This window comes from Salmo salar, chromosome ssa20 (assembly GCF_905237065.1).
Source record: "Salmo salar chromosome ssa20, Ssal_v3.1, whole genome shotgun sequence".
Taxonomy (NCBI): domain Eukaryota; kingdom Metazoa; phylum Chordata; class Actinopteri; order Salmoniformes; family Salmonidae; genus Salmo; species Salmo salar.
Window position 1 is genome coordinate 52,848,042 of NC_059461.1, and position 14,651 is coordinate 52,862,692.

Genomic DNA, 14,651 nt, shown 5'->3' on the forward strand with positions numbered 1-14,651 from the left:
CTGCCAGTTTCTGTGAAAATAGTTAGCAGCTGTTGGGGATCACAAGGAGACTGTACTGTTAGCCCTCCAGGCATGAACGAAATACACACACATGCTACTCACACACGCACACACACACACACACACACACACACACACACACACACACACACACACACACACACACACACACACACACACACACACACATGCTACTCACACACGCACACACACGCGCAAACACACACACACACACACGCGCAAACACACACACACACACACATATACACACACAAACAAACACACACACAATCAGCAAATATCTACTGGGAAGCCTGGCACAGAGTAGGTAGAGGTGACAGTACAGGGAAAAGGGTAACTGTTAGCTTCAGCCATTGCAGTGAACCTCTGTGTGTGGGCAGTTTGTCAATTCATACCTTCATACCACAGAACATACACACTCAGGTCTTTATGTGTGAGTGTGTGTCTGAACATCCGCACTTATGGCGTTCCCCTCTACATCTCACACTGCATTGAGACTGTGTGAGCTTCTGTACTTCTGTCTCACCTTGTGTGTCCACCTACACACAAGCGTTCAGTATCTACCTGTAAGCTTGTCTCCTTTCCTCTGTGTGTGTGTGTGTGTGTGTGTGTGTGTGTGTGTGTGTGTGTGTGTGTGTGTGTGTGTGTGTGTGTGTGTGTGCGCGCGCGTGCGTGCGTGTGCGTGTGCGTGTGTGTGTGTGACAGTGCCAGGGAGGGAGCCATTGAGCTGTGACTTGTGTAATGAATGAAAAAAATTATAATAATAGTGGGAACACTGACATATTGCATGGAGCCTTATTTACAGAGCACAGCTATGTGAAGGGATTGGGGAAGATATTTTATCTCTCTTTCGTTCTCTCTCTCTCTCAATAGTACAAAAGAGAAAATAAATACACTTAAATATGGGTTGTATTTACAATGGTGTTTTTTCTTCACTGGTTTTCTTGTGGCAACAGGTCACAAATGTTGCAGCTGTGATGGCACACTGTGGTATTTCACCCAATAGAAATGGGCGTTTATCAAAATTGGGTTTGTTTTCAAATTCTTTGTGGATCTGTGTAATCTGAGGGAAATATGTGTCTCTAATATGGTCATACATTTGGCAGGAGGTTAGGAAGTGCAGCTCAGTTTCCACCTCATTCTGTGGGCAATGTGCTCATAGCCTGTCTTCTCTTGAGAGTCAGGTCTGCTCACAGCGGCCTTTCTCAATAGCAAGGCTATGCTCACTGAGTCTGTACATAGTCAAAGCTTTCCTTAAGTTTGGGTCAGTCACAGTGGTCAGGTATTCTGCCACTGTGTACTCTCTATTTAGGGCCAAATAGCATTTTAGTTTGCACAGTTTTTTTGTAAATTCTTTCCACTGTGTCAAGTGTTTGTGAACAGAGCTCCAGGAACAGCTTGCTTAGGGGACTCTTCTCCAGGTTCATCTCTGTAGGTGATGGCTTTGTTATGGAAGGTTTGAGAAAGCTCTTCCTTTTAGGTGGTTATAGAATTTAACGTCTCTTTTCTAGATTTTGATCATTAGCGGGTATCGGCCTAATTCTGCTCTGCATGCATTATTTGGTGTTTTACGTTGTACACAGAGGATATTTTTGCAGAATTCTGCATGCAGAGTCTCACTTTGGTGTTTGTCCCATTTTGTGAATTCTTGGTTGGTGAGCAGACCCCAGACCAACCATAAAGGGTAATGAGTTCTATAACTGATTGAAGTATTTTTTAGCCAGATCCTAATTGTCGAATTTGATGTTCTTTTTGATGGCATAGAAGGCCTTTCTTGCCTTGTCTCTCAAATCGTTCACAGCTTTGTGGAAGTTACCTGTGGCGCTGATGTTTAGGCCGAGGTATGTATCGTTTTTTGTGTGCTCTAAGACAACGGTGTCTAGATGGAATTTGTATTTGTGGTCCTGGCAACTGGTCCTTTTTTGGAACACCATTATTTTTTACTTACTGAGATTTACTGTCAGGGCCCAGGTCTGACAGAATCTGTGCAGAAGATCTAGGTGCTGCTGTAGGCCCTCCTTGGTTGGGGACAGAAGCACCAGATCATAAGCAAACAGTAAACATTTGACTTCAGATTCTAGTAGGGTGAGGCCGGGTGGTGCAGACTGTTCTAGTGCCCTTGGCAATTCGTTGATATATATGTTGAAGAGGGTGGGGCTTAAGCTGCATCCCTGTCTCACCCAACGGCCTTGTGGAAAGAACTATGTGTGTTTTTCGGCCAGTTTTAACCGCACACTTGTTGTTTGTGTACGTGGATTGTAGAACGTCGTATGTTTTTCCCCAACACCCATTTCCATCAATTTGTATAGCAGACCCTCGTGCCAAATTGAGTCAAATGCTTTTTGGCAATTTACAAAGCATGAGAAGACTTTGCCTTTGTTTGTTTTTTTTTGGGGGGGGGGGTTCAATTAGGGTGTGCAGGGTGAATACGTGGTCTGTCGTACGGTAATTTGGTAAAAATTACAATTTGACATTTGCTCAGTACATTGTTTTCACTGAGGAAATGTATGAGTCTGCTGTTAATGATAATGCAGAGGATTTTCCCAAGGTTGCTGTTGACGCATATAGTTATTGGGGTCAAATTTGTCTCCACTTTTGTGGATTGGGGTGATTGGTCCTTGGTTCCAAATACTGGGGAAGATGCCTGAGCTAAGAATGATGTTTAAGAGTTTAAGTACAGCCAATTGGATTTTGTGGTCTGTATATTTGATCATTTCATTGAGGATGCCATCAACACCAGAGGCCTTTTTGGGTTGGAGGGTTTGTATTTTGTCCTGTAGTTCATTCAATGTAATTAGAGAATCCAGTGGGTTCCGGTAGTCTTTAATAGTTGATTTTAAGATTTGCATTTCATCATGCATATGTTTTTGCTGTTTGTTCTTTGTTATAGGGCCAAACTCTCTCTCTCTCTCTCTCTCTCTCTCTCTCTCTCTCTCTCTCTCTCTCTCTCTCTCTCTCTCTCTCTCTCTCTCTCTGTCTCTCTCTCTGTCTCTCTCCAAACTCTCACATGTACAGTGGGGGTTGTCTGACAGATTGAGATATTTAGGAGATGTAGAACGTAAGATAGTAGTAGTTCAGTACAGGTCCATTGACAGAGGCTGGGTTAGGTCTATCATCTGAAAGCACATTAGAATATTTCAGTGGATCATTCTAATACAGTCTTTGAGGTTAGATCCTGATTAGATTATTATTTTACGTGATGTCATAATAATAACTAGGAACCGGGAGCTGACCCCAGGAACAAACACACACACACACACACACGCACACACACACACACACACACACACACACACACACACACACACACACACACACACACACACACACACACACACACACACACACACACACACACACACACACACACACACACACACACACACTGAGCTCTCTCTCCTATTATAACAGTATAGGGTTGGACCAGAGCCCAGAGAGGGGGAGACCTTTACTGGTGTTGACTTACAGAAACACCTGGCCTGTTTACCCTGGCCTGTTTACCCTGGCCTGTTTACCACAGTGGGTGGTTGAGAGCTAGGGAACAAGGAAAAGAAGGGGAGGAGTGGGGGAATGAGGAGGGGAGGAGTGAGGCAGAGGACAGGTAGTGCAGGAAGAAGGGAGAGTCCAATTAAACCTCAACAGGTTTCCCTCTTTATGTTAGCTACTCTGGAGAAGAAAAAAATATGTGAAGGCTTGCCAAGTTAATTCTGCCCTTGTTTTCTTGGCACAGCGTAATCTCGAACATCAGTGGAAAGCTTTTACAGTAAAGTGCTCGTCTTGTGAGAGGTTCTGAAATGTTAGTCAACATGAAAATGTACTTTTATGGCAATAAATATCAGTTAAAATGTACTTTCATGGCAGTTTAATAGACCTCTATATAAATGCAGTTGTTATACTGGAAACCTTCTATGAAGTCGACAGGGAAAACCACTGTTCTTTTGTACAACAGTTTCATGTCAGTTAAGGAAGGTTTTTATGACAGTAGGCATCGATATCAATAAAGTTGTTCCAGTATATTTACAGTATTACTGTAAAGCTTTATGATGTCAGCAATGAAACCCAAAGCTCTTCTGTAAGTGGGCCAGAATAGACATACCCCCACGTAGTTCTGGAAGGGCCTGGCACTCTGACACCTCTTTGCCACCTCTGACTTCCTGACCTTGAAGGGTCTGTCAATAACAGGACAGCAGAGCGTGCTCTGCTCCCTTCATTCAGAAGGCTGTGCCTCTCAGGACCGGTAGTAGTGTTGCTCTCAAGGGACTCTCACCTTGTCACATAGAATAGGTGTGAGGGTAGTAATGATTCAGCTGTTTGAGTCTGCTGTGCAGTAGAGAGTTCTGACCATTATTTTGTGTTTGTGTGTGTGTGTACTCGCTTGCATGCGTACATTTGTGTGTGTGTGTGTGTGTGTGTGTGTGTGTGTGTGTGTGTGTGTGTGTGTGTGTGTGTGTGTGTGTGTGTGTGTGTGTGTGTGTGTGTGTGTGTGTGTGTGTGTGTGTGTGTGTGCGTGCGTGCACATGCCAAAGTGTGTATTCATGTGTGACAGCAAGAGAGTGCATTTTCTTATGTGTTCTGTCCTAATTTCCCTGTCACACGTCCCTAACTCTAATGCACACAACACGTCAATAATCAAAGCCAATTATCACTTTCCTCTGCTGGTCATTGATTCAGACAGGATCTCAGCCTCTGTTTCTATTAGGAGCTCAAGCCACTGCTAACCGGAGAGCAGGTGAACAAGGACAAGTGGAAATCATCACCCCGTCCTAAAGTATGACAACAGAAAAACAAGGGACTGGGAAGATGCAGAATGAGATTTCACACTTAAAGGTCCAAAGCAACCATTTTATCTCAATATGAAATCATTTCTGGGTAACAATAAAGTACCTTACTGTGATTGTTTTCAATTAAAATAGCTTTTTAGCAAAGAGACATTTCACAAGCAAGAATTTTGCTTGGACTATCTGGGAGTGGTCTGACTAGGGAGGGGAAAATTAAAAACTAGCTGTTATTGGTAGAAAGGTTTAGAACTCTCTTTCTTATTGGTCTATTAACTAATTTACCGCCTGGTGATGTCAACAGGAAGGAGGCAGGCTAAAACACTATCCTACCAAAAAAGCCTGACATTTCAGGCAGTCTTTTCAAACATCTCTTACATTAAAAAGGCATCATCATAATTTAAAAAATGTCACAGTATTATTCCAACTAGGGCTGTGGCGGTCATGAAATTTCGTCAGTCGGTGATTGTCAAGCAAATAACTGCCGGTCTCACGGTAATTGACCATTAATTAACATAAACACATGTAGCATCTCCTGGCTTCCATGTGGGCTACACTAGTTAATTTAGCAGACAAGATTTGCTTAGAATTCCGTGGCATTATTTTATAGCATGAAGAATACAATTGAACATAGTGGAATAAAGTAGAAAGGATATTTGCATGATGTGACTCTAATGATGATTTGAAAAAAAGTTGCATGAAAAGTTGCATTGCTCAGACTCACGCACAGGCTCAAGCACTTGCTGATGCCTCGAATGTCCCGGTGGCATCTCCTTTGTGTGGCCGTAATGCCCCCTAAAAAAAACATGCCTTTGGCGGCCAGTGGCCTTTGTGCCCATCTGCTGAATATAATAATTAAAATTCCCTTCTCCCAGCACTCACATAGCTCTCTGTCACGTGATCGGGTCTTTTTTCACAGGCTACAAGTGAAGACGGACTCATCGGGGATGCAACCGCACGCGTCCTTATCCAAGACATTGGAAGAACTGTCACATTTACTTTTCGTCAGTCAACAAGATGAGTAGACCTGGTTACTTTCATGCCAGCCAGGTAGGCTATACTCCTGTTGTAAAGAGAAGCAATGTGCTTAATATTAGGACAGTTGAGAAATAAATATAGTAGTATTAATATAGTAGGCCTAGCCTATAGAACGCTGATGGGATGCTTCTGTTTTTAAAAGAGGCCATCACTCTGTTATGTCACACAATTACATAGACTATAGAAATGTAGCTCAACATGAGCTCATGGGCTCTCATGAAGTGTTTGATTAGATTTTCGATTACATTTGCATTGATGCCAGAGTGATTGGAGGGACAATAGAGTGCTGAGTACCAGGCAGTTAGCAAGTTTGGTAGATTACAAATGACCATCAGCAGCATCAGAGCTTGGAGAAGCCTAATTACCGTGACTAAATGGTCACCTGGAATTTAACTGCCGTCATGACTCTTGAACGCTGGTGTGATGGTAATACGGTCACCGTAATAGCCCTAATTCCAACCTCATAGTGTGGAAATATGTATATAAAACACGGGAAAATCACATTTCTGACTGCACTGTGCCTTTAAAACTGCCTCATGATGAGTTTTTTTCGATACACAGCTCATGGTTTCCTCTTAGACAAGACTGTCCATCCCTGTTCCTGGAGCGCTACCATCCTGTAGGTTTGACCTAGCACACCCGATTCTAATAATTAGCAGGTTGATAAGAGGAATCAGGTTAGTAATACCTGAGGTTGGAGCGAAAACCTACAGGAGGGTAGCTCTCCAGGAACAGGGTTGGGCAACCCTGTTCTAACATCCATGGTTGTATTCACTAGGCTGGAGGAGTGCGTGTACAGTTCCGGAGTCAGTGAAAGATCATTTTGATATGAATAATCTGTTTTGGCTCTGGCATTAATGCAGTTATCCTGTGATTGTGTGGTCCGATGTCCATCCTCCTCCCAGCAGTTTCCTGTGCTGAAAGTAATCAGTCCAGTAATACGACTGGATAGAAGGTTGCATGTACACAGTGTATCTCCGCGTACGTTGTGATCTGGAGATGAGGCAAGGGGATATTATTTTAGCATCAGGTGGTTTTCATTTCATTTATGTGTGCGTGTGTGTGTGTGTCCTGTATAGAAATGCTGACTGTTAGACTACCCAGAATGCCATCGGAGGTGGCAGCGGTCTGCTTCTTTCCTTTGAGATCTGGGCACACGTTCATTTCGCATCTCAGAGTAGGAGTGCTGATCTAGGATCAGGAGTTTTGCTTTTTTTAGTCTTAGTGAATAATAATACATGGACGCGGGGGACCTGATACTAGATCAGCAATCCTTATCTGAGACGCTTTATGAATTCAAGCCCCTGGAGTCCACAGCACTGCTCTTCTTATTGAGTTTGGGATTCCATACTGAGAGAAAGTGTCTCTCTAAGAGGTCATTATCTCAGCAAGGTTTGGCCAATCAAAGTGTTTACACAGTGTTCTACAATTGATTTCTTCCTCTTTCAATTTGGTGCCTCTGATGTTGTTGCTGCGGCAGTAATTATTTTCCCAGCTTCATTCAGGTTTCATTTGGGAGAACAAATCAATCCCTCGCAGTATACCCCCCACTCTCTAGAACTCTGCCAGGAAGGTGTGTGTGTGTGTACGTGTGTTCCTCAGCCATTCCGTTGACTGGCTGGGCTCCACTCTCCTTTGACCCCTGTATCTATAAATAGCCTGTATACCCATCGAACCCACTGGGCAAAAACTGGTTGAGTCAATGTTGTTTCTACATCATTTCAAGCAAGAAATTCAATGTGATGATGTTGAATCAACGTGGAAAACGAATTGGATTTGCAAAAAGTCATCAACATAAGGGAATTTAGTCTTTTTTTCACCCAACTTTTAACCTAAATCCAATGACAGGGTGACGTTTTTGGTTTATTTCGTGTTGAATTCACGTTAGTTGTCAACCAAATGTAAATCAAAACTAGATGTTGATCTGACATCTGTGCCCAGTGGGGAGTGAGTCCCAGCAGGAAACAGGAAGTAGCCTGTTACCTGGGTGCCTATGGGATTCCATATGGAGCAATTGGCCCCCCTGTAGCTTGCCTGGCTACTGGTCCCCTCAGGCTACTTGTCCCCTATGTGCTAAACAGTATATGGTTCCTTGCAGGCTACTGGCCCCCCAGTGCCCAGTAAATAGGTAAGGGGCCTTCAATGTGCCACTGGGCTTATTGGCTCCCCTTAACCCTTTGTGGAGGCCACTAATCCTTGTTAGACCATTGCTCCCATATGCCTGATGAAATATAGGGTCCTGATTGGCTACTGCCACCATAGTGTCATTTTAGAGGTCTATGATTAGCTACTGACTCCCCTGTGGCCAGTGCTGAGGTAAGGGCTCCTTCAATGGGCCACTTCACTTGTTATATTAGTCACACACTGGGAGCCATGAGCTATCACCCCAGCCTGCAGAACGCAGCCCTTTCAACACCTCACACTCTGACGTTCATTGCATCACGCCATTGGTCTGTGTCTGACTGTCCATGGCGCTGGGCAGCCTGTCTGATCTGCTAGCATGGGAGGAACAAGCACATCTATCCTCTCTGCTATTTTTGCACAGGGCAGATCTGCAATTGATTCAGAGCTATTGTCAGATGTGACGGTGCATCATTCACACATCATTGACACATACTCTGACATGGTCCTGATTGATGCGGCTCTGTATGCCAGCTATGTCTGCCACTAATCATCAAGCCTTTGACTAATTGGATTAGGTGTGCCAGTTTAGGGTATAAACAGAAAAATGTGAAATGTCTGGAGGGGCCCGAGGAGAGGGTTAGGAAACGCTGCGCTGATGGACAGGTTGCACCTGATTCCTCTCAGCCCTGATGTCCTGCTGGCAGATTAATGTATTTCCTTGTCTTTGTTTTTCGCTGTCTAATAGGCCATTACATATTAAGTTCATTAGAGGAATGATTGGGCTTCTGCAATGGTAGGTCTGGAGCATCATCAACTTCAGTATTGAGTTTCGTAACAAATATCTGTATCGGGCTGGAAAGAGAACGTCACAATTAGGGGGGTAATTGGCAGCGAGGGACTGTTGTCCTCCTCTCCTCTCCTCTCCTCTCCTCTCCTCTCCTCTCCTCTCCTCTCCTCTCCTCTCCTCTCCTCTCCTCTCCTCTCCTCTCCTCTCCTCCTCACTCCCTCCCCCTCTTCCTCACTCCCTCCCCCTCTTCCTGGCTCCCTCTCCCATGTTTATGTGTTGATACTAGCTGAGGCAGGTACAGTACACTGTGTGCAGTGCCTGTCATCTCTCCAGGGTGTAATCAATATGTGAAACATGGAGGCATATTGGCGTGACATTAGGTAAACATGATTGCGGTGCAGATGTAATTAGTATTGAATCAGGTCCAATTAGAAATACTAAAGAAGGAGTTGGGTGGTGATTGTGAAACATAGGACAGTTAGGATAGACAATGAAGGCTTTTTATTGTGTAATACAAGATAGGAGACATATCATATAGGTCATGTCATTATCGCCATTCACTATTGAATGTATTACTTTGAGTCCACACACCTTTATAAATTAATTGTCTGGTTTGTGTGTGTGTGTGTGTGCGTGCGTGTGTGCGTTCGTTCGTTTGTGTGTGTGTGGTTGTCAAAGCGTTACAGCTCATATGAACCTCTAGCTTTAACCTTCCCATTCACTATCCGGCCTATTGTCCTCTTTCCACTCTGTTCCCCCCCCTTGTTCTATGTTTCATCTCTGTCTCTTTTTTCCCTCTCTCTTTTCCCTGTTTTCCTTTGTCATGCTGCGTCTCCCTCCTTCGATCCACCCCTCCCGGAGAGAGAGCCATTCACGGTGACGCAGGAGCTGTTTCATTAGACAGGCAGCAAGGATAGACTACGCCACCACTGTCTCTCACACACTGTCTCTCACACACAGACTGTCTCTCACACACAGACTGTCTCACACACAGACTGTCTCTGTCTGGGACCAACACCTGTGTGTGTGTGTGTGTGTGTGTGTGTGTGTGTGTGTGTGTGTGTGTGTGTGTGTGTGTGTGTGTGTGTGTGTGTGTGTGTGTGTGTGTGTGTGTGTGTGTGTGTGTGTGTGTGCATCTATATGCATCTGTGTGTGTGTGTGTGTGTGTCTGTGTATGTATGTGTGTGTTGAGACTTGGCTGTTATTAAAGCTAAGCCCAGACAGCAGTGGCCAGGGGCAAGGGTCTGAACAAATTTTTCCACTTAGGTCAGCTCTGAGCTACAAACATTTAGGGTCTGGGAATGGACATTTTCTAATAATACGTTCCTCTGGAGCTGTAGCAGTTGCTATGTACACTCTGTGTATCTCCGTCAACTGCATAAACGGGGGAAGGAAGCCAACTTCTCCTGCTTGTACTTGTACTCTGTTTAGTTTGTGTCCACCATTGGCTCAGTGTTAACTGCTAGCGACAGCTAGAGACAGTGCTACATTGTGTTGGTACTTAGTGCTGACCCTATGGAAAGTATTGGAGAAGCCTGGGGTGGCTGGGCTGTCAATGGAAGGGGAAGTCTGGGGCATGACCACTTGTTTCCAGCACTCTGCAAGCCAGGCCATGTGCTTATACTAACAACTCAAAGAACGAAGGAGAGAGAGAGAAAGAGAGGGAGTGAGAGGAAAGGAGAGAGAGTTAGACAAGAGAGAGAGAGAAAGAGAGGGAGTAAGAGAAAGAAAGAAAAAGAGAGAGAGAGAGAGAGAGAAAGACAGAAGGAGACGGAGCTGGCTGTTCTTTGCAGCATGTTTCTCTTTCAGAATGGAAAGATCAGCAGTCAAAGGCAGTCAAGTGTTCTCTTGTTTCCTTTGAACACTGTGACGTGAGCATGCTACTTTCACACACGGAAGCTATTACATTATCCAATGGAGAGACGGCTGCGTTAGTTCCCAAATACCAGAGAAATAAGTTGCACGTTGGTCTCCTTGTTCCACTTACCGTGAATCGGATGGAGTTACAGTACTGCATGTTATGTATCTCTCTGATATTGATATCCACTATAGATCTCAGGTAGAATTTCCTCCTGCAATCCTTTAACCTTTTGATGATGTTGTCATTGTGCTTTTGAGGTTTTTCTTCTGATAAAGTTTCTTCTGGTATTGATAATGATTATTGATATTAGGAAAGAATGTCCTACAAACCTTTTGCATGTGTTGTTATCTTAATTCTATATTATTTTGTACCATTTATTTTAGCTGCTAGCTAAGGAATGACGCCATAGGGGATGTCTGCCGTTTTACGGGCTCCTAACCAGTTGTGCTATTTTGTGTGTTTTTTCGCGTTGTTTGTAACTTATTTTGTACATAATGTTTCTGCCACAGTATCTTATGACCTTAAAGAGCTTCTGGATATCAGAATAGCAATAACTCACCTCGTACTGGACAAAGATTTTTTCTTTAACGAGTTGGATGCGAAGGATTTACTGCTGATACTGGACCAGGCCCAAATCCCCGTCATTCACATGAAGAAGAGACGCCAATACAGGGGACGCAGATCCGGGTGCCTTGTGAGAATTTGTCGGCAAGTGGGTAACCCGCCTCTACCATCGGTCCTATTGGCCAATGTGCAATCACTGGAGAATAAACTGGATGAGCTCCGTTCGAGACTATCCTACCAACGGGACATTAAAAACTGTAATATCTTATGTTTCACCGAGTCATGGCTGAATGACGACATGGATAATATACAGTTGGCTGGGTTTTCCGTGCATCGCAAAACAGAGTACCTACCTCCGATAAGACGAGGGGTAGTGGTCTGTGTCTATTTGTCAACAACAGCTAGTATGCGAAGTCTAATATTAAAGAAGTCTCAAGATTTTGCTCGCCTGAGGTAGAGTATCTGATGATAAGTTGTAGATCACACTATTACCAATACAGTTTTCATCTATATTTTTAGAAGCTGTCTATTTGCCACCACAAACCGATGCTGGTGCTAAGACCGCACTCAACAAGCTGTATAAGGCCATACGCAAACAAGAAAATACTCATCCAGAGGCGGCGCTCCTAGTGGCCGGGGACTTTAATGCAGAAAAACTTAAATCCATTTTACCTCATTTCTACCAGCATGTCACATGTGCAACCAGAGGAAAAAAACTCTAGACCACCTTTGCTCCACACACAGAGATGCGTACAAAGCTCTCATTTGCCGTCCATTTGGAAAATCTGTCCATAATTCTATCCTTCTGATTCCTGCATACAAGCAAAAACTAAAGCAGGAAGTACCAGTGACTCGGTCAATACGGAAGTGGTCAGATGATGCAGATGCTAAGCTACAGGACTATTTTGCTAGCACAGAATGGAATATGTTCTGGAAATCATCCGATGGCACTGAGGAGTATACCACATCAGTCACCGGCTTTATCAATAAGTGCATTGATGAGGTCGTCCCCACAGTTACCCTACGTACATACCCCAACCAGAAACCATGGACTACAGGCAACATCATGATTAATGACTCATGGTGTAATCATAACAACATACAGGAACTCAAGTCCTTTTGTTTACTTGACCTTGAATTTCTTACAGTCAAATGCCGACCATATTATCTCGCAGGAGAATTCTCATCGGTTATTGTCACAGCCGTGTATATCCCCCCTCAAGCAGATACCACAACGGCCCTCAAGGAACTTCACTGGACTCTATGTAAACTGGAAACCATATATCCTGAGGCCTCATTTATTGTAGCTGAGGATTTTAACAAAGTAAATTTGAGAACAAGGCTACCTAAATTCTATCAGCATATTTATTGTAGCACTCGCGCGATACACAATACACTGGATCACTGCTACTCTAACTTCTGCGATGCATACAAGGCCCTACCCCGCCCTCCCTTTGGAAAATCCGACCACGACTCAATTTTGCTCCTACCGTCCTATAGGCAGAAACTCAAACAGGATGTACCCGTGACAAGAACCATTCAACACTGGTCTGACCAATCGGAATCTATGCTTCAAGATTGTTTTGATCACGCGGACCGGGAAATATTCCCTGCAGCCTCAGAGAATAACATTGATTTATACACTGATTTGGTGAGTGGGTTTATAAGGAAGTGCATTGGAGATGTTGTACCCACTGTAACTATTAACACCTACCCTAACCAGAAACTGTGGATAGCTGGCGGCATTCGCGCAAAACTGAATGCGCGAGCCACCACATTTAACCATGGAAAGATGACTGGGAATATGGTTGAATATAAACAGTGTAGTTATTCCCTCCACAAGGCTATCAAACAAGCGAAATGTCGGTATAGGGACAAAGTGGAGTTTCAATTCAATGGCTCAGACACAAGACGTATGTGGCAGGGTCTACAGGCAATTACGGACTACAAAAAGAAAACCAGCCACATCACAGACACTGACATCTTGCTTCCAGACAAACTAACACCTTCTTTGCCTGCTTTGAGGATAATACAGTGCCACTGACGTGGCCCGCTACCAAGGACTACGGGTCCCCCTTCTCCTTCTTCGTGGCCGACGTGAGTAAGACATTTAAACGTGTTAACCCTTGCAGGGCTGCTGGCCCAGATGGCATCCCTAGCCGCATCCTCAAGGCATGCTCAGACCAGCTGGCTGGTGTGTTTATGGACATATTCAATCACTCCCTATTACATTTACATTTACGTCATTTAGCAGACGCTCTTATCCAGAGCGACTTACAAATTGGTGCATTCACCATATGATATCCAGTGGAACAACCACTTTACAATAGTACATCTATATCTTTTTTGGGGGGGAGGGTAGGGGGGAGGGTTAGAAGGATTACTTAATCCTATCCCAGGTATTCCTTAAAGAGGTGGGGTTTCTGGTGTCTCCGGAAGGTGGTGGTTGACTCCGCTGTCTTGGCGTCATGAGGGAGCTTGTTCCACCATTAATTTATTCTCCAGAGTGATCTCTGTCACCTATCCCAGTCTGCTGTGCCCACATGCATCAAGATGGCCACCATTGTTCCTGTACCCAAGAAGGCAAAGATAACTGAACAAAATGACTATCTCCCCGTAGCACTCACTTCTGTCATCATTAAGTGCTTTGAGAGATTAGTCAAGGATCATATCACCTCCACCTTACCGGCCACCCTAGACCCACTTCAGTTTGCATACTGCCCTAACATGTCCACAGACGATGCAATCTCCATCACACTGCGCACTGCCCTATCCCATCTGGACAAGAGGAATACCTATGTAAGAATGCTGTTCATTGACTACAGCTCAGCATTCAATACCATAGTACCCTCTAAGCTCATCATTAAGCTTGAGACCCTGGGTCTCAACCCCACCCTGTGCAATTGGGTCCTGAACTTTCTGATAGGCCACCCCCAGGTGGTGAAGGTAGGAAACAACATCTCCACTTCACTGATCCTCAACACTGGGGCCCCATAAGGGTACATGCTCAGCCCCCTCCTGTACTCCCCGTTCACCCATGACTGCGTGGCCATGCACGCCTCTAACTCAATCATCAAGTTTGCAGACGATGCAACAGTAGTGGACTAGATTACCAACAACGACAAGACAGCCTACAGGGAGGAAGTGAGGGCACTCGGAGTGTGGTGTCAGGAAAACAACTTCTCACTCATGTCAACAAAACAAAGGAGATGATCGTGGACTTCAGGAAACAGCAGAGGAAGCTCCCCCCTTTCCACATCGTCAGGACAGCAGTGGAGAAGGTGGAAAGATTTAAGTTCCTCGGCGTTCACTTTACGGACAAACTGAAATGGTCCACCCACACAAGTTTGCTGCTTCACTGTCTTTAGATATTTTTGTCAGATGTTACTATGGAATACTGAAGTATAATTACAAGCATTTCATAAGTGTCAAAAGTTTTTATTGACAATTACATAAAGTTGATGCAAAGGGTCAATATTTG

At 44.3% G+C, this 14,651-nt stretch overlaps 1 protein-coding gene across 5 annotated transcripts in view; it reads left to right on the forward strand.

Moving 5' to 3' along the window:
• LOC106580794 (rap1 GTPase-activating protein 2) overlaps positions 1-14,651 on the forward strand; it is a 109,422-nt gene that overhangs the window by 59,492 nt on the left and 35,279 nt on the right. Inside the window, exon 1 of one of the 5 annotated variants that reach the window (XM_014162216.2) lies at positions 10,717-10,804. The exons of 3 other annotated variants lie outside the window; for them this stretch is intronic. In XM_014162216.2, coding sequence (XP_014017691.1) covers positions 10,743-10,804 — 62 coding nt within the window. In that variant the 5' untranslated portion in view covers positions 10,717-10,742. Of the gene's footprint in view, positions 1-10,716; positions 10,805-14,651 lie in introns of those variants that run through there. One more of the 5 variants, XM_045703603.1, reaches the window with a different exon arrangement.